At 38.2% G+C, this 21,399-nt stretch overlaps 1 protein-coding gene across 7 annotated transcripts in view; it reads left to right on the forward strand.

The window, feature by feature from the left end:
- Positions 1-21,399, forward strand: part of unk (RING finger protein unk) — a 59,868-nt gene that overhangs the window by 23,678 nt on the left and 14,791 nt on the right. For all 7 annotated transcript variants that reach the window (XM_053798994.2, XM_053798997.2, XM_053798996.2 and 4 more), the window contains 5 exons: positions 5,360-5,487; positions 11,483-11,618; positions 12,247-12,449; positions 12,743-12,909; positions 15,078-15,582. In XM_053798994.2, coding sequence (XP_053654969.2) covers positions 5,360-5,487; positions 11,483-11,618; positions 12,247-12,449; positions 12,743-12,909; positions 15,078-15,582 — 1,139 coding nt within the window. The remainder of the gene's footprint in view (positions 1-5,359; positions 5,488-11,482; positions 11,619-12,246; positions 12,450-12,742; positions 12,910-15,077; positions 15,583-21,399) is intronic.

Consider the following 21,399-nt stretch of genomic DNA (forward strand, 5'->3'; position numbering starts at 1 on the left):
ATTACTAAGCTGGATTTTTTCTTGTATCTATCAATTGACTTCGGTACATGCTATAAACTGAAGATGATATGTATGGAGGTTGAAGCAGTACACCAGTTGATGGAAGCTCATACACACAAGTTTAAATGATTTGGCTTTGTTGATCATTCTATAAGCAGAGGGTTAATAAGGAATATTGAAGGAAAGGTGAAGAGGAGAGAGAATGAGTTTACTAAATAGTAACAAAGATATTAATGTCAATAAGCACCACCAGTGAGATGATAATGTCCAGAAGAACCACCAGTAATATATTAAGGACCAGAGGCATCATCGGTAATATATTAAGGACCAAAGGCACCATTAGTGATAAATTAGGGTTCAGACCCATCCTTAGTAAAATGGTCAGATGTTCTTATCACAAATTTGTTGGGGCTGAAGGCGGTCAGCAATAATCAAAATTCCATTTTAAACAATTTATAAAAGTTCAGGATACCCCACAATAATAATAATAATAATAATAATAATAATAATAATAATAATAATAAGCCAGCAACCACCCAGGGAGGTACTACTGTCCTGCCAAATGAGTGTAAGACAAACCTGTACTTGTTTTACATTATGGTAGGAGTACTGAAGTCTTATTTTTCTGTCTCATAAATGCACAAGATAACAGTTATATCTTGCTACTTACAAATAGGTCACACTACTCATTTATGTACACACACACGTATACACACTAATCTGAGTTTTCTTTGTTTTTTCCTAATAGTTCTTGCTCTTATTATTTTCCTTTCATATCCTTGAAGTGGAATAAGAATTTTTCCTCTATAAGCCATGTGTGTTGGAAAAGTCAATTAAAATGCCAGGAGCAATAGGCTAGTAGCCCCATTTTCCCATACAGCTTACTAAAAATAAAAATAAAATCTTTAAGTTGGGATGTTTGAATGTTCATGGATGTAGTGTGGATGATAAGAAAGAGATGAATGTGGATGTTGTGAATAAAAAGAAGTTTTATGTCCTGGCTCTTAAGTGAAACAAAGCTGAAGGGGGTAGGAGAGTTTCACTGGGGAGAAATAAATAGGATTAGGTCAAGGGTTACTAATAGAGATAGAGCTAAGAAAGGAGTAGCAGTAATGTTGAAGGATCAGTTATGCCAGGAAAAGAGGGAATCTAAATGTACAAATTCAAGGATTATTTGAAGTAGAATAAGGGTGGGATGTGAAAAGTGGGTTATAGTAAGTGTTTATACATCTGGAAAAGATAGAAGTGTAGAGAGAGAAATTTTGGGAGATGTTCAGTGAGTGCATGGGGAGTTTTGAACTAGGGTGGGATAGTTTTAAAGAGGCAGTGTTTCGAATGCAGGGCAGAAGTTTGTGGTTATGGGAGGGTGGGTGCAGGAGGAAAGAGGAGTGATTAATGGAATGATGAGGTAAAGGGTGTGATAAAAGAAAAAGAGGTTGTGTATGAGAGATTTTTACAGAGCAGAAGTGATATAAGAAGGGTGGAGTATATAGAGAGTAAAAGAGGGGTGAAAAGAGTGGTGGGAGAGTGCAAAAGGAGAGTAAATGATAGAGTGGGTGAGGCACTGTCAACAAATTTTGCTGAGAATAAAAAAAATTTGGAGTGAGATAAATAAGTTAAAGCCTAGGGAACAAATGGATTTGACAGTTAAAAACAGAATAGGGTAATTAGTAGATGGGGAGTTGGAGGTATTGGGAAGATGGTAGGAATAATTTGAGGAATTGTTAAATGTTGATGAAGAGAGGGAGGCAGTAATTTCATGTATTGGCCAGGGAGGTATAACATATTTTAGGAGCGAAGAAGAGCAGGATGTGAGTGTGGGGGAGGTGTGTGAAGCATTACGTAAAGTGAGAGGGGGTAAAGCAGCTGGAAGTGACAGGATCATGACAGAAATGTTAAAATCAGGGGAAAAGATTTAGTTTTGGAGTGGTTGGTACTTTTGTTCAATAAATGTATGAAAGAGGGGAAGGTACCTAAGGATTGGCAGAGAGCTGCAGCATTGTACTTCCCATTTCCAGGAGTCAAGTCTGGCTAACCGGTTTCCCTGAATCCCTTCACAACATATTACCCTGCTCACACTCCAGCAGTTCTTCAGGTCCCAGAAACCATTTGTCTCCATTCAATTCTATCTAATATGCTCACACACGCTTGCTGGAAGTCCAAGGAGGTTTCATCTATATTTTTTTTTTTTTTTTTTTTTTTTTCAACAAGTCGGCCGTCTCCCACCGAGGCAGGGTGACCCAAAAAAAAAAGAAAGAAAATCCCCAAAAAGAAAATACTTTCATCATCATTCAACACTTTCACCACACTCACACATTATCACTGCTTTTGCAGAGGTGCTCAGAATACAACAGTTTAGAAGCATATATGTATAGAGATACACAACATATCCCTCCAAACTGCCAATATCCTAAACCCCTCCTTTAAAGTGCAGGCATTGTACTTCCCATTTCCAGGACTCAAGTCCGACTATATGAAAATAACCGGTTTCCCTGAATCCCTTCACTAAATATTACCCTGCTCACACTCCAACAGATCGTCAGGTCCCAAGTATCATTCGTCTCCATTCACTCCTATCTAACACGCTCACGCACGCTTGCTGGAAGTCCAAGCCCCTCACCCACAAAACCTCCTTTACCCCCTCTTTCCAACCCTTTCGAGGACGACCCCTACCCCTCTTTCCTTCCCCTATAGATTTATATGCTTTCCATGTCATTCTACTTTGATCCATTCTCTCTAAATGACCAAACCACCTCAACAACCCCTCTTCTGCCCTCTGACTAATGCTTTTATTAACTCCACACCTTCTCCTAATTTCCACACTCCGAATTTTCTGCATAATATTTACACCACACATTGCCCTTAGACAGGACATCTCCACTGCCTCCAACCGTCTCCTCGCTAGGAAAATTTGTGAAAATTACTTTTTATTATAAAATTAAGGCTTAAAGCCTTGAGTAATTACTGTTGTTAATATGGGTATTATCGGGCAACAAGGCACACCTTTGTCTTGTGCCAGTATTCCTCAGACAGTTTTTGAAAATGCTGCTTTCTTACTCTTATTTCCTTTCAGTTAGAGACAAGCACAAATATTGCAGAATTAGTAACATGGTAAACATTGCACTATAAAAGGCAGGAGAATGTCTAATAATGAAAACTACCGTGTGTGGCGTCAGTGATCACTATAATTTTTCATTACATTCAGCATCTTTCTTGCTCTGTATTAAAATTATTATCAGACACTAGCAAGGACAGATATTGTAAAAATTGCAACTAGACATTTCACCATAGAAAGGAGTATGTAACAGTAGTGAAATGTGTGGTGGAAGCTAATCCATGTGGTATTGGTAATGTTCTCAACTTTTAACAAAACAGGGCATCTGTAATGCCTTCTCATGCTATCATTTTTCTGAGTATTCACCAATAAACACAACTATTGTAGAATTATAACAATTGTAGATGTTTTCACCTCATTACTATTTGTCCCTGGGGTTTCAGGTATAAATGATAATGAAGGGTCTTTAATTGAACCTTGTATAGAACAATTATAGAATGAGATACAATATATGTGAATAAGAGATGGACATCTTTAATGGCTGAAAGCTGAGTCTTATGGACATTGGCAAACAAATCATTGACAAGCCACCATTGTTTGTAAAAAGTAACAAAAATAAAATATTAAAAATAGAAATATTCCTTTCTTTAATCTACACATCAGACATTATTCATTACCAAAAGTAATTTGCTTTTAATCCTTTCAATGAATGTCATGTAGAAATAGATTATTGAAACCTGGGTCCCTCACATAGATCTGCTTCATGAGCTCAGTTCACTCAGATAAACTGGGGCAGTAAATTTTGGCCTAGATATGAGAGAGTGGATCTGTGTAGGGAGTGTGTGCAATATAAAAAAAAAATGCCTCATGCAGTGCAAGATAGGAAAAACAAAACTAACCTTGTGTTTTATCTAAAAGTGACTTTGAGGAGTTTTCTATGATGGTTTTTATGGTTTTATTGCCTGTTTCTTAGTATCATTTGATAGAATAGAGATGAATGTTGTTGGTTCCAGGGCTGGAAGTAGCTTGAAATTGGCCTCAAAGTAGTAGAAATAGTTGTTTTTTGTTGATAATCCTGAGGATGGGTAAGGCCTCTTCTACACATTCTGGTCTGTTTTATGGGTTATAATTTATTATCCGAGAAATAGAGGATTCAAAATGGAAGGCAGTTGTAATATAGAAGATTGGGGATGTGATTATTGCACAGAATAAATGTTTTAGTTCCTGGAGGTTTGGTATGTAAGGGGCTTGGACATCCAGCAGGCATGTGCGAGCATGTTAGATAAGATGCGAGTGGTTTTTATGATTTGATGTGAGTAAGGTAAGCTTGAGTGTGAGTAAGGTAACATTTATGAAGGGATTCAGGGAAGCCAGTAAGCCGGACTTGAGCCTTGGAGGTGGGAAGGACAGTGCCTGCACATGAAAGGAGGTGTGGGAATATTTCAGTTTCGAGGGGCATCTGAGCTGCAGTGTTGGCATGCCTCTGGCAAGATGGTGAAGGGGTGAGTTATGGTGAAAGTGTTTCTTGTTTTTTTGGGCCACCCTGCCTCAGTGGGAGATGGCCAGTGTATTAAAACAATTAATCATGCCACATTGACATTATATCAAAGGCTTCTTATAACTAATGTAGCCTATGTAGTAATGTTCTCTACAACAACAAAAACAGTATTTAACGCTATCAGCTGCATTCTGGAAAATAAAAAAACATGCAAAGGGATGACACCTGCCTTACTTTAATTTTCCTGTTCTTCTTGAAGATAGTTGCAATTTGCTTAGAGGTTTCTGCTGTGAATGATTGCAAGAAGTCTCCACACAACAGCATATCAATGTTTACATGTTTTTGATGAATTTATTTTTCCTGGATATCTGAGAGATTTACCCATTGGCTATGATACTTTGTTTTCATAGTGATTCGGTGAGAGAGAGCAACTGGTCCTACACCTGATTGCAGTGTTTGGAGAGCTGTAAAGACTTCTTGAGCAGTTTTGCTTTTTAATCGAATTTTGCATGGTGGCTGTAAAAAGATTTACTGTATTTCAGTAATGTTTGTTCATTCAAGCTGCATGAATAGATGATGACTTGATCAAGCCTTGGATGTGGTCCTGGTCTTTTCTGTGGCCTGAGTGCCATGAAGACTAACAAGAAAAGGAAAAATGTGCCTTAAAAAATTTTCATTATCATCCTTAGTGATCATCATGGTCATCTTTCATTTTTTCACCTACATCATCATCCTCCTCTTTCCTTTCATCTTTACCATTTGCACTTCTGTTTTGTTCATTCTCTGAGCTCACTTGTCTTTCGCAGACCACCTGTGTATGATATACGAGAGCTACAGGTATTAGAAATGATGGACCATGATGGCATTAATGGCGCGGGTCCCAATAACCTCGATAAGGAGCGAAATATGGTTAATGATGATCCCAAGTGGCAAGGTATTCTGTTTTGTTCTTTCTCTCTGAATTTTAATCATCAAGGGATCACTAGCTCAGCTATTTTTCATTACAGGAATTATGAAATGTATGAATTATGAAATGTATGTTTTTCTTTTTCGGGCCACCCCACCAAGGCATGGTGGCCTGAAAAAGAAAAACTTTCACCTTCATTCACTCCATCACTGTCTTACCCTTCTGGCAAGACAGTGATGGAGTGAATGATGGTGAAAGTTTTTCTTTTTCGGGCCACCCTGCCTTGGTGGGAATCGGCCAGTGTGATAATAAAAAAAAAAATGTTTTTTGTATCATCATTTTGTTACAGAATCATACACAGCAATCCCTTACTTTATATGTAAGTTGCTGTTATGAATTCACACGTATAAGATGATTTATTTCCGTCAGCAATTCCCTATGTGTAATATAGATTCATTTTTATATGATCATTACAGTTTTCAAAACATAAGTGAGGTCTGGGTGATGCAGTGCACTTTGAAATTAATACAGCTGCTGAGTTGTACACCTGAAATTGTACACCTGAATTGTACACCTGAATTGTATACCTGAAATACATTTTTCACATAAAGCAAGGGACACCTGTATTGTATTATTTATTGCAGCTCATGTAATTGACTTATTCCTTTGTTGCTTTTACTGCTGCTAATGTCATTACTTATTCCTTCCACTGATTAATGAGTATTACAGCCATTTTGTTTCATTTATTTGAGGAGTTGCAAATAGTAACATTAAACTCACTTGACATCTTAAATATGGTAAAAATGCTTTAACTTGTGTATTTATGAAAGGCACTGCATGCACTCTTAGGGGGAGGGGGGGGATGGTATAGGCAGAGGTGATTTTCATTGTGATGCTAGCAAGACACCAATTCAAAGAATGATGAATGTGTTTTTCTTTGGGTCACCGTGTCTTGGCAGGAGATGGTTCTTGAGGTAAAAAAAAGAAAATATGTGCAGTAGGTATAAATTGTTGTGGAAGATGTAAAGTTAAAGATAAAGATGAAGAACTTGTTGTAGATGATGTAATATGTCAGTTAGGAGTGCCCAAGGTGATGTAATATGTCAGTTAGGAGTGCCCAAGGTGATGTAATATGTCAGTTAGGAGTGCCCAAGGCAAATGATGATAGTGGCTTCATGTTGAATTATGTCCAAAAATAGGTTTGGTAATGGATAATGCATATACTTATTTTTGGAAAAAAAAAAAAGAATAAATAAGGTCTTGGCAAGAGGCGTGGAGTTAAAAGATAAAGAATCACACATAAAGTGGGAGTTGTCATAGTTGCTCTTTGCTGATGACACTGTGCTCTTGGGAGATTCTGAAGAGAAGTTGCAGAGATTGGTGGATGAATTTGGTAGGGTGTGCAAAAGAAGAAAATTAAAAGTGAATACAGGAAAGAGTAAGGTTATGAGGATAACAAAAAGATTAGGTGATGAAAGATTGGATATCAGATTGGAGGGAGAGAGTATGGAGGAGGTGAATGTATTCAGATATTTGGGAGTGGACGTGTCAGCGGATGGGTCTATGAAAGATGAGGTGAATCATAGAATTGATGAGGGGAAAAGGGTGAGTGGTGCACTTAGGAGTCTGTGGAGACAAAAAACTTTGTCCTTGGAGGCAAAGAGGGGAATGTATGAGAGTATAGTTTTACCAACGCTCTTATATGGGTGTGAAGCATGGGTGATGAATGTTGCAGCAAGGAGAAGGCTGGAGGCAGTGATGTCATGTCTGAGGGCAATGTGTGGTGTGAATATAATGCAGAGAATTCGTAGTTTGGAAGTTAGGAGGAGGTGCGGGATTACCAAAACTGTTGCCCAGAGGGCTGAGGAAGGGTTGTTGAGGTGGTTTGGACATGTAGAGAGAATGGAGCGAAACAGAGTGACTTCAAGAGTGTATCAGTCTGTAGTGGAAGGAAGGCGGGGTAGGGGTCGGCCTAGGAAAGGTTGGAGGGAGGGGGTAAAGGAGGTTTTGTGTGCGAGGGGCTTGGACTTCCAGCAGGCATGTGTGAGCGTGTTTGATAGGAGTGAATGGAGACAAATGGTTTTTAATACTTGACGTGCTGTTGGAGTGTGAGCAAAGTAACATTTATGAAGGGGTTCAGGGAAACCGGCAGGCTGGACTTGAGTCCTGGAGATGGGAAGTACAGTGCCTGCACTCTGAAGGAGGGGTGTTAATGTTGCAGTTTAAAAACTGTAGTGTAAAGCACCCTTCTGGCAAGACAGTGATGGAGTGAATGATGGTGAAAGTTTTTCTTTTTCGGGCCACCCTGCCTTGGTGGGAATCGGCCAGTGTGATAATAAAAAAAAAATGAGATTTTTTTTTTTTTAACACATTTGCCATTTCCCACCGAGGCAGGGTAACCCAAAAAAAGAAAGAAAACCCCAAAATAGTAATAATAGCAGTTTTTTAGATTATGTATTAGTGGACTAAAGGTTAATGGATAGACTTTTGGATATGCATGTTTTTAGAGGGGGGGGGGCACAAATATACATATATCATTATTTAGCCTTAAACTGTGCACGATGTGTACATATACAGGAGCTCGTATGGTGCAATGTACAATATATTAATGCGAAAGGACAAAAAGCCACGATACTGTGGCTAGAGCAGTTCACATGATACCTGCACTTAGTAGAGGAATTCTTTCACTACTACTGCTGGAAACACTGCTGTGTTAGAGAGGAGTGAATAGTGACAAGTGGTTTTTAATTCACAATCTGTGAGAGGGATTCAGGAGAAACTGGTTATCAAGATTTGAGCCCTGGAGGTGGGAAGGGCAGTACCTGCACTCTGAAGGAGGAGTAAATGTTGCAGTCAGAGGATAATGTTATTGTGATGTCATCACACTCCTGCCAAATGTGTATATACATGCACAGAATTCCCCAAGATGGCTGCAGCATGCTAGAATGGGACCAATGAAGGATATTCCATACATACGTGAAAGTATATTGATATCTAATACCTGAGTGCATTTAGGTTTGTCACTGGTGAGGGTATAAAAACTCTTGATCACACGCAAACTTATGGGGACATGATGAGTGGATACCAGGCTGTGTGTGTCTGGTGATCACACTCAAACTTATGGGGATGTGATGATGAGTGGAAACCAGGCTGTGTGTCTCCAGTGAAGGGTGACTCAAACTCATGACAGGTTTGAGTCACCTCCACAGTCTGAATTGTTAAAAAATATACATATTTTTACAATGTGCCAAATTAGCTACTTTGTGATTGCCATGTAGGGCTGTGGGCCAGAAGAAGCAACAGCTTGTTTGATCAGACTGTGGGAAATCTGGTCTCAGGCCAGGCTGTGATAATAGAACTCTTAAAATCAGAAAGATCAAAAAGGCACAATACTGTGACTGAGACAATATCCCCCCCCCCCCACACACACATACACATACATACATACATACATACATACATACATACATACATACATACATACATACATACATACATACATACATACATACATACATTAACCTTTTTTCACCAAGGTAATGCATTCTGAATTATCTATCTTGGCAGAAGTGTGGAGACATTATAATTCAAATGATCACTCTAACCTCAACATCCCCAGCTTTCATAGGTTGACATAATTGGACTCATTTCAGGGCTGAATTGCTGATAAAATACAGAGGAACCTCAAATTTCGAACTTAATCCATTCCAGGAGCTAGTTCTAAAGTCGAAAAGTTTGAAAGGCGAAGCAATATTTTTCATAAGAAATAATGGAAATACAATTAATCCATTCCAAAAACCCAAAAATGTTCACAATTTTTTTTTTTTTTTATAGAGATTAATTATAGTTTTACATACACACAACAAATATAGTGTACAATTATTAATAAACTTAAATAAACATATAAAATAACATTTTTACTTACCTTTATTGAAGATTGGTGATGGCATCTGAAAGATAGGGAGGAGGAGAGAGGGAGTTGGGGGTTAGTGTTTGGAAGGGGAATCCCCCATCATAAGGACTCTAGGTTTCAAAGCCCTCTCTGGGGTTACTTCCCTTCTCTGTCTTTTAATGCCACTAGGACCAGCTTGAGAGTCACTGGACCCCTGTCTCACAAAATAACTGTCCACAGTCCTCTGTTTCTGGTGCCTCTTTAATATTTCCCTAAAATGGGACATGGTTCTGTCACTGAACTTGTTGCAAAGATGGCTTGTTTCAGCTTGCTCAGGGTAGTACTTCTCCACAAACATTTGGACATCATTCCACTTGGCGCAAACCTCCTTAACCCTTTCAGGGTCCGTGCCGTAGATCTACGGCTTTATGTTCAGGGTCCAAACCGTAGATCTACGCCATGAGCTCAGCTCACTCTGATAAGCTGTGAGCAGTAAATTTGGGCCTAGATATGAGAGAATACATCTATGTGGTATGTGTGCACCACATAAAACAAATCCTGCAGCACACAGTGCATAATGAGAGAAAAAAAACGGGGACCATAATTTTTTATTAAAACAGCGACTTTGCAGTATTTTTTTGTTTGTTTTTTATAGTTGTATTTGCAATTTCTTGGTCTCATTTGATAGAATGGAAGATATACTACAGAAATAGAGACGATTTTGATTGGTTTTATTACGGGAAATGGCTTGAAACTGAGCTCAAAGTAGCAGAAATGTTAAATTTTTGCCGATGTTCAAGAGTAAACAAATGACCTCACAAGTCTAATATATGACAGCTGGTGGGTCTAATATACATTCACAAATGTGGTGATATTATTTATAAAGTTATTACAGTATTGCATAACAGTAAATCTTCTATTTTTTGGTTTGAATAAAAATTCATTATGTGAATAAAAAATCAAAATGGAATTCATTTGTAAAGCCTGAAAATGTGCCAGGAATGCCTGCATTGTTTATTCTGGACCCTATTTTGAAATTGGAATACTTTGAACTTTGCGTTAAATTGGCCAAATTACCAGTTTCCGGTCACTTTATTTTGTTGTTGATTTTGTTGTTTATTTTGTTGGCGATTTCTTGTGCTCAATCGATAGAATAGAAGTAATACTAGTGAAATAGCTAAGAATTTGGTTGACTGGAATACTGTAATTGGCCTAAAATGGGAGTCAAAGTCGGCAAAATCGCCGATGCAGAAATATCGCCAACACATCAAAATTCGCAAGAGCATAATTTTGTCAATTTTTCATCAAATTTCGTAGTTTTTGTTTTATTACCTTCAGAAAAAGATTCTCTACCATTTCATAAGAAAAAATAACAAAATTATTTTATGAAAATTCTTGGACCCTGGTGCACACTTTGAAATTTGGCCTCTGGACCATGAAAGGGTTAATCTTTGCATCGGCATGCAACTTTCTTGCCTTTTCACAAATAATCGTTTCTGAAACACTCATCTGCCATCTCTTTATCCTTGATCCACACCAGCAACAACTTCTCAACCTGATCGATTGTCTGTGGTCTTTTTTTGGTTAGCATATCAACACTTTTGCAACATCAACTTCCTTGATTTGTTCTTTCTTTGCCAGGATAGAAGCGATGGTTGACTTGTTTTTCCCGTACATCTTGGCAAGCTCAACAAGTCGCACACCACTCCCATACTTCTGTATTATGTCCTTCACATCTATGGTGTTTCTCACTTTCTTTACCCCAGGGGTACCACTAGCAAGTTTCTTTGGGCCCATGGTAGCTTATTTCATAGTCCCACAAGCACTAAACACAACGAATTAATTGTAAAATGTTTGAATGAGACCACAGGTTAGTGATCACTCAAGCATTGACAAAGCCAGACTGGCTCACAGCACCTGCGCGGGGACACGGACAGAGTGGGCTGGCGGACAGGCCCGGTACCCGGCGGTTCGAAAGAAGGGGGCGAGTTCGATAATAGGGACAAAGTTGGTTCAAAAAAAGTGGTCGATTTTCGAGGAGTTCAATAAACGATACATTCAAAATTTGAGGTTCCACTGCATGCAGCATAATCACTGTTTAATACTTATATTCATTCTGTCTCTCTCCAGATACCAGTTATGTTTTAGCTAATTATAAGACTGAGCAGTGCAAGCGGCCGCCCAGGTTATGCCGGCAAGGTTATGCATGTCCTCAGTATCATAATTCTCGTGATAGGAGAAGATCACCAAAAAAATGTAAATATAGGTAAGAAAAAGATTTATGTTGCCTTTGCAACGTGTACAGTTACGAATTTTGATTGCAAATCATCATTTTCTTAATCTTCTCTGATATAAACACTTTAAAGTAAGGGCAGTTGGTGCTGCTTGCATTACATGTATTTTGTTCTACCTAAATCTTCCTCTCATGTGTTATGCATATAACTTTTGACTGGTACCTAAATCTTCCTCTTATATGCTACTCAACTTGTCTGGCACTAAACCTTCCTCATATTTACTACTCATAACTTGTCTGGCACCTAAATCTTTCTCTCATGTTCTTCATACATAACTCTTGTCATCCTTAAATCTTCCTCTCTTGTACCAGTAATGATACCCCATATATAACTTGTCTGGTACCTAAATCATCATCATCATCACTACCTGCTGTATATAAATTTATTATTGTAGAGGTGAATAAGAGATCATAGATTATGTAGGTAAATTCATTTGTTTAGATATGCTCTATATTAGTAAATACAAAATCTGTTATAATTTAGTTAGAGTTATCTTTTATGAATACTTGTGGCCCTGGAATTGTTGTTTGTATTTTACTTGTATCTCTGATGTTGAGGGCTTTTTAGTAGTAGCTGGTGACCTAAAACTCTTAATGGCAGGTCTACTGCGTGTCCTAACGTTAAACATGGTGATGAGTGGGGGGAGCCTAGTAATTGTGACAACGGAGACATTTGCCAGTACTGCCACACTCGCACTGAGCAACAGTTCCACCCAGAAATTTACAAGTCCACCAAGTGCAACGATATTCAGCAGAATGGCTACTGCCCACGAGGAGCCTTCTGTGCCTTTGCTCATCAAGACCGTAAGTCATTAGTTCCTTTACCTCCACCCTAGGTCACTAGTCCTTCTATTTTCATGGTAAGTCATGAGTGTGTCTACCTTTCCCTTAGTCCCTAGTCTCTCTACCACCACTCTAAGACATGAGAATTAGCATTAATTTTGCATTACCCAAAGTTACAAATTGACACTGTAACCACCCCTTTTAAAATATAAAAAAAAAAGTTATCTTAAAATGTGCATTGAAAGTCTTCATCTGTTTCACTGTACTGTTCAACATTGTTTTGCTCAATTTTTATAATTTCTTTTCTTCCTCAGAGGAAATGACTCAAGTTAGAGAAACTGCAGCAAGTGAAAATTGCACTGGGACAAGTTTAGCTGACATCCTTCAATCTGCTCTCCCTGTGGACAACCATGTAACGCCGTCCTCCACCACGGCTTCAACAACTCATTGTAATTCATCTCAAATCTCTAAAACAAATACTGTAAGCCTTAGCCATTTTTACTTTTAATATTGTTATGAGCATATTCATCATAATAGTAGGCAGTTTTGTGACTGAGCAAATTCAGCAAGAAGTTTCAAAGTGCAGTAGACTGTGACATGAGAAAATTGTTCCAAGGATAAAAGAGACATGGTAGAATTTCTTATAGTTTAAAAGATTGCCACATGGTAGAATTATTGCTAGGGTTAATCCAGTTTTGTTTATGGGACACTACTTGATTAGTTTGCATTGTATAAGTCTTAAAACCCTGAAAAATGCAAAATTAAGTCTACTTAACAAATTCTCAGGGTACAAAAATGCAAAATAAAGTCTGCTTAACAAATTCTCAGGGTATAACAAATTGTTTTAACTCCCACTTTGTATTAGATTCATTAGCTTTTAATCCTAACATTCACTTCTTTTACATCCCCCATTTATAAATATGTATAACCACCATGAACTTAGTGATTATGTATGAGTGAGGTGAAAGTATTGAATGATGAAAGTATTTTCGTTTTGGGGATTTTCTTTCTTTTTGGGTCATCCTGCCTAGGTGGGAGATGGCTGACTTGTTGGAAAAAAAAACACCATGTTGACATTGCACATCCCTAAGGCTTGCTTTTACTGTAAAAGATAGCAAAGCTCAGGCTAGCCTGAGCTTTGCTATCTACACAGAAAACTCTACTTATACCTCTTAAGTAACCTAATCCATACATTTGCACATCTGCCACATTGCTTCCCTATCCACCCTGTCATGTGCCATTTCTAAATGCATAAATGCAATTATTTTTTTTTAACACGGCCATCTCCCACCAAGGCAGGGTAACCTGATGAAGAAGAAGAAACACTTTTGCCATCACTCAGTCTGTCACTGTCTTGCTAGAGGCTTGCCATCATTACAGCTCTGATGCTTCTCCCTCTTTCAGAGTGCAAGTGTTGTATTTCCTACCTCCAGGACTTGAGTCCAGCTAACCAGTTTCCCTGAATCCCTTCACAAATGTTACTTTGCTCACAATCCAACAGCACATCAGTCATGAAAACTAATTGCCCCCACTACCATCAAACACACTTGCACATGCCTGTTGAATGTCCATGCCCCTCACATGCAAAACCTCCTTAACCAACCACCCCTCCATCCAACCTCTCTTAGGATGACCCCTACCCCTTATTTCCTCCACTACAGATTTATACATCCTCCAGGTCATCCTATTTTGTTCCATCCTCTAAATGTCGCAACTACCTCAATAACCTCTCCTTGGCCCTCTGGAAAATACTTTTAGTAACCCTATTCCTCCGAATTTCCACTGCCTCCAGCCTCCTTGCTGCAATGTTTCAAAACCATGAACAATATTCTAAACAAGAGAATTGAAATGATTTGAAAATTGTCACCATTGGCACTATTTCTATTGTTTTGAATGTTCTCATTATCCACCTGGTCATCTTCCTGGCTGTTGTGACATTTGCCTTGTTGTGTTCTTTGAAAGAAAGGTCAGCCAACATAATTACTCCCAGGTCTTTTGTGTGTTTCTTTCATTCTATTTGATGGTTCCCTTGAGTTTTGAACACTGTCTCTTTTCAGTTCTTTACTTTTTTCATATCTAAGCAACTGGAACTTGTTCCCATTGAATGTCATGTTCTCTACTTCCCACTGGGAAACCCTGCTTATATCTTTTTTTCACTCTAAATTTCCTTCGTTTAAATATTCAAAGTTTTCTCTGGAATTGGATTTTATATTTAGGATCACTCACTAATTTTCAGCAAAATAATTCAGTAGATTTTTGCAGTTTATATCTCTGTTGTTGAATGAAAAGGCACAATTCCGGTCATGGTAATGTACCTTTAACTCGCATATAGGAGAGGGAGAAACTTACGATGATGTTTGAGTCCTACTTGAGCATTTACAAGTCACACACACTTGTATATGGTCCAAGGCAAACTGAAACATTATCATAGTCTTCTCTCTCCTATGTGCAGGTTATTTGTGCATCTTTTATTGTATATTTCTATGCTAGTTAGATTTTCAGTTTTGTTTCATTTTTAAATACATTCACATTGAAAGACAGATGTGTAAACACTAATGTTTCATTGAAATTTATATTTTATTTAATTTTAAATTTCAGTAATTTGTGTTTATAATAATCACTAAAGCTTTCTTGTTTTATCATTTTCAGGTAACAAGCATTAGCAATAATATAGACTCTGTATTTGGTAATGGGATGAGTCATCCTCCACCACCTCTAGCACCTATTGGCAGTAAACCACGCCACTTCAGTGGGAACACACTTTTAGGAGGCTCTTCCGATGCTCTAGGTTTAAGTGGAAGCTTAGGAGGTGGAGTGAGTGGCTTGAGTATAGGTGGTCTGAGCTCATACCACAAAGCTCCAGGCTCAGAACGGGAAGATCGGGAAACCAACTTTAAAAAACAATTAGCTGCCATCGATAACGATCACTCTATAGATCCCCAGGAGAAAAGTAAACGTAAACAGTCTCTCTTCTTAGCCAATATGATCCCAAGCCACCCAGCAAACATCAGCCTTCCCATCACCCTCCCTGTCTCTGTTCCCGTTTCACAGTCATCCTCCTTTGTGTCATCGCTACCCTCCAGCTTATCATCGACAGTCTCTCCCCTGGCCCCTCCATTCTACCCCACCAGCGACACTGTGGAATCTGTTGTAGGTAAGTGTCTTCATCATTGTGCTCAGTAGGGCCTTTTGAAGTGGGGCAAACTCATAATACAACCCTTCTTAACACTGAATTATTTCTTTTTAAAATGATGCTTTAGATCATTGACTCCCAAACTTAGGATTGTGACCCTGAAAGAAATTGAGCAATGTGATGCAGTGCTGAGTAGGTACTAGTACCATTTGGATTGTGAGGCAAATGTGATGATAAATTTTTGGTTGTGAACAAGATAATGGAAACCATTACTTTAAAAGCCTGGTATTACAAGCACATGATAGAAGAAATGTGTTGAAGGGCTGTATAAATTACTTAGACTATACAACAAACATTGTCCTATAAAAACGAAACAGATCACAAACAAACGGCTTGATTGCCCATGGCTAACCAGCACCATTCTGAAATCCATTGACAAGAAACACCAATATGAAAAGCAATATAGACAGGGCTTAATACACAAAGATATTCTTAAACACTATTCATCAGTTCTCACCAAAGTAATAAAGAAAGCCAAACAACTATACTACTCCAGTAGATTCACAGACACTAGAGGAGATATAAAAAAGACCTGGAAAACACTCTCTCAGATTCTAGGAACCCACAAACTGAAAAAAAACAAGAATATTGTCCTAACTAAACCTAATGAAACACCACTACATCCCACTGACACAGCTAACAAGATAAACGACTTCTTCTCAACCATAGGATCTAATCTCGCCAATAAAATCCCACATACTAATGCCCATGCCAGGGACTACCTAGATGGGCATTTCCCAAATTCCTTCTATCTTGCACCAACTGAGCCCTCGGAAGTCACCGAGATTATAAAGTCACTTAAAAACAACTCAGGGAATCTGTCTAATGTCCCACCATTACTGTACAAGCGAGCGGCCCATATCCTTTCGCATGCTATTTCATTACTTTTTAACAAGTCACTAGAAACTAGCACCTTCCCGAAACTACTCAAGATGGCAAGGGTTACACCAATACATAAAGGTGGTGACCCTACAGACTTAAACAACTATAGGCCAATATCAAACTTACCATTGCTATCCAAAATCTTTGAGAAACTCGTGCACAGGAGACTATATTCATTTATAACAGCACAAAACATACTCAACCCCTGCCAATTTGGATTTAGGAAAAATAAAAGCACTAATGATGCAATCATAAAAATGCTAGATCTGCTTTACACAGCATTGGAAAATAAGGAATATCCACTAGGAATTTTTATTGACCTAAGAAAAGCTTTTGACACAGTAGACCACAACATCCTACTCCACAAACTTGACCATTACGGTATAAGAGGCCATGCGCTTGCTTATTTCAAATCTTACCTTACTAATAGGTATCAGTATGTTACCATTAAAGACACAGCATCAACAACACGGCCACTTGATACTGGAGTTCCGCAGGGAAGTGTCCTTGGTCCCCTGCTCTTCCTCATATACATCAATGATCTTCCAAACGTATCCCAACACCTGAAACCCATTCTCTTTGCTGACGACACGACTTATGTCATCTCTCGCCCTAATCTTGCCACCCTCAACACCATTGTTAATGAGGAGCTGATCAAAATATCGACTTGGATGACAGCCAATAAACTTACGCTTAACACTGACAAAACCTACTATATTATGTTTGGTAGCAGAGCAGGAGATGCACAAATTAACATTAAGATCGACAATACTCTAATTACCAGACATAATGAGGGCAAATTCCTAGGCCTATACCTTGACAACAACCTGAATTTCAGCACCCATATCCAACACATAACCAAAAAAGTATCCAAAACAGTTGGGATCCTCTCCAAGATACGATACTACGTGCCTCAAAATGCCCTTCTCACACTATACCACTCACTTATTTATCCATACCTCACCTATGCTATTTGTGCTTGGGGATCAACTGCAGCAACACACCTAAAGCCAATAATAACCCAACAAAAAGCTGCAGTAAGAATAATCACTAAATCCCATCCCTGGCAACACACCCCCCCACTCTTCATAGATCTAAACTTACTCCCTGTTCAGTACATCCACACTTACTACTGTGCAATCTACATCTACAGGATCTTAAACTCCAATATCAACCTTGACCTAAAATGCTTTCTTGATAGTTGTGACAGAACCCACAGGCATAACACCAGACACAAACATCTCTACGACATTCCCCATGTCCGACTAAACCTTTACAAAAATTCAATGTATGTCAAAGGCCCTAAAATCTGGAACACCCTACCTGAGAACTCTAGAACTGCAGACACATTCATCACCTTCAAAACTACCATTAGAAAACATCTTATCTCCCTGATAAACCCCATCAACTAACTACACGAATACCACCTGGTGGTTCACACTTACACTCACTCACCCATTTGACCATAAACAGAAATATTAATCTCAATCTTAAAATAATGAATCCTATGATACTCCAATACTGAAACTATATACTGTGCCAAAACAAAAGCATTCACATTGCTAAACTCACAAACTAGTATTTAGTCACTTAGCCATAATACCAACTTACCTCATAATTTGTAATATTTTAAAATAAAGAATTAAACTAAGTCTGCCCAAAATGCCTAGCCATGCTAGGCGTTCTAGTGGTACACTCTGTAATCATTATTTAACTACATGTAAACCACACAACAACCAAATTCTGTAAATTTAACATTGTAATCTTTATAGAGAATAAACTTTGAATTGTTCAAGGAAAAGTAATATGTCTACTTCAAAACCTTAAAAGGATGTAGACAAAATTATTTTAGAGGGATTAAGTTTAAAAGCCAAGAGGTTCCTATTTTTTTTTTTTTTTTATGAATTGCATGGGACAAAATAGGATGTATATGACTGTTGATGCTGTTTAGAGCATTACACAAAATGACTTTAACAAATGTCATTTTGTGTAACAGGTATATGCAGCATTTACAGTACTATTTGAATATGATCAAATCAAACCTGTAACATTACAAGATAGAACTGCATTGTAAATTCATAAACAAGTTAGGACATGTATGTTGTACAGTGGACCCCCGGTTATCAGCCAGTGAGGAAATCAGCCAGTTCGGAAATCGAGCACTTTTTTTTTTGGTGAAATTTACCCCCGGATTTCGTCCATCCGCGTCCACCCACCGGTGACACATTTCGTTACGCATATCACACTCAGTCTGAGCGTCTCTCTCGTTGGGCTAGGAATACTCCGCTCGTTCATCCATTGTTTTTGGTGCTTGTTTATTGATTGCAACTGTGAAATAAGCCACCATGGAGCCAAAGAAAGTTCAGACTGCCAGCCCTTTGGTAAAGAAGGTGAAAAACACGATAGAATTCAAGAAAGAGTTATAGCAAAATATGAAAATGGTGTACTTGTGGCCCATCTCACCAGGATGTATGGCAAGTCGACATCAACAATCAGTTCCATCCTGGTGAAGAAAGCAGACATCAAGGAAGCTGATGCTGCAAAAGAGGTAAATATGCTAACTAACGAAACGGAGATGCCAGAAACAGGCCTCTCTGGACAGATTCTTTGTGCAACAGGGGTGCAGTGACTTTCAAGCTGGTCCTAGTGGCAGTAAAAGACAAAGAAGGGAAGTAACCCTAGTGATGGCTTTGATACCTGAAGTCCTTAGAGAGGGGGATTTCCCTTCCAAACAATAAACTCTCCTCCCTCTCCCCTCCTCGTCGTCTTCCATATGTCAGCAAGTCTTCAATAAAGGTATGTAATGTTCATTTATTAAAATTAGTGCTTTATATTTCTTTTTCATTGTTTTCTGTATGTAAAACTGTAGTTATTCTTAAAATATATATTTTTTGTTAATATTTTTGGGTGTCTGGAACGAATTACGTAATTGGATTTATGTACATTATTTCTTATGGGACATTTTACTTCGGTTTTCGGCCATTTCGGATTTAGACCAGCCTTCTGGAACGAATTACGGCCGATAACCGGGGGTCCACTGTATACTGTAAAATCTCAGATTTAGGATGTAATGGAAGGCGCACAGTGGTACCATTGCTGCAGTGGACTCAGTCCCCTGCATTGGAGGTTTCTTGGTGCAGGTCACATCCAGTAACTGTCTTGTTTTAGGGTGAGGGGGCCAGTGGCCCATCCCACATAACTGTCATTTTGTACACTCACATTATTATCATTTAGTCTTGAATTTTTCTTAGATTCAGTGTTTTTATTACTTTATTTTAATATGAAGTACTGTATTGTACATTTAACTTTTATTTTAAGATAATTTACTATACTGTACTGTATTAGTATTTATATAGTATGTCTGTCATGTCGTCAATACAGCGGATTAAGTCTTCTGCATGGAGCATTTTTCCATGTCTGGTAGTATGAGTGCAGCAGACCTCGTCTACTTCATTGGGCACTTCAGTCTAACTGATTTTTGCTTTAATGGACACCACCTCCCCTCCCCCATATTAAGTTCATTTGCACTAAGGTCTTAAGTTAAACATTAAGATTAGTATGTACATTACATGGGTATGAAATATGGTAGACTATTATTTAGCACATGGGTTAGCTTCCTGAAAATTAAAATGTAATTATTTTAGCTCTAACCAGTCTGAAGAACATGTGAAAAAATAAGAATTTTTTCAGCAAACCTCCAAAAATGCCAAAATAGTTTCTTATTTTATGTGATATTGATCATTAGTTGAAACATTGGAAGATAAGAGTATGGGAAGTTTAGTGTCTGTCTACCGGGCTGCATTGATTATATGCTACTTTATCATCACACACTCATAGTATGTTAACAAATGTATAAATTTAATTTAGATTTGCTTACCAAACTGTACCAAAAATTGGAACTCACATCTGTACCAAACAAAAGTGTACTAAAGGTAAATGCATTTGAGATAGTAATAACCAAGGAAAAAAGGCTTACTAATAAAATGATGAATAAGGTTGTGTCTGGGAGAAGTGGAGAGAGAGCTGCTGACTGTGACTTGACTAGCAGTAGTTTTATGAGACCACATATTTCTCTTGTAATGTAACTTAAGTATTTATCCAAATTGTCTGCACAATAGTTATTTTATATTTTCTGTGTATGATGGCTCAATAATTTGTTTAATGAGAGTAGGCAACTGTTAAGGGGTTACAGGACCCACTAGTTAGAACCACAATATGCTTAGGCTGAAACTGAAGCAGGGGAAATGAGACACTTCATACCTTTTAAGATATAACTGCCTTGTCAGAGATTAAAATATGGTGTAGAGTTACCAAGCAGAGGGCTGAGAAGGGGATCTTGAAGTGGTTTGGGCATTTAGAGAGAATGTAGCAGAATGAGATGACCATAAGGGTGTATAAATATGAGATTGAAGGAGAGGTATGGGTCATCCCAGGAAGGGTTGATAATAGGGGTAAAGGAAATTTTAAGTAAGGTATTGTCACCAATTTATACTGTATCCAAGTGGAGTAATGTCAGACTAAGCATTTCCCTATCATTAAAGTGCTAAAATGCAGCCTCTCCTCACTTAGCAATGTACTCGCTTACCGACGACTTGGACTTACGACAGGCTCTCTAACCAGTATACGTACCTTAATAATGTATATTAGAGCTGATTTCCTCTGTTCTGTTTATTACAATATACAGTACACTATTGAATAAACATTTATAAATATACTAAAAATGTTATAAATGGTGCAAAAGTGGCATTAAAACAATATCGAAGATGGTTGACACAAACCTACTACTATTATAGTATGCTCCCCACTTAGCTACGAACACATTTACCGATGTGGTCTTAGGAACGGAACTTGGTCATTAAGTGAGGAGAGGCTGTACATCTAAAATTATAAACTAGT

The sequence above is a fragment of the Cherax quadricarinatus genome, chromosome 66, assembly GCF_038502225.1.
Source record: "Cherax quadricarinatus isolate ZL_2023a chromosome 66, ASM3850222v1, whole genome shotgun sequence".
Classification (NCBI taxonomy): Eukaryota; Metazoa; Arthropoda; class Malacostraca; order Decapoda; family Parastacidae; genus Cherax; species Cherax quadricarinatus.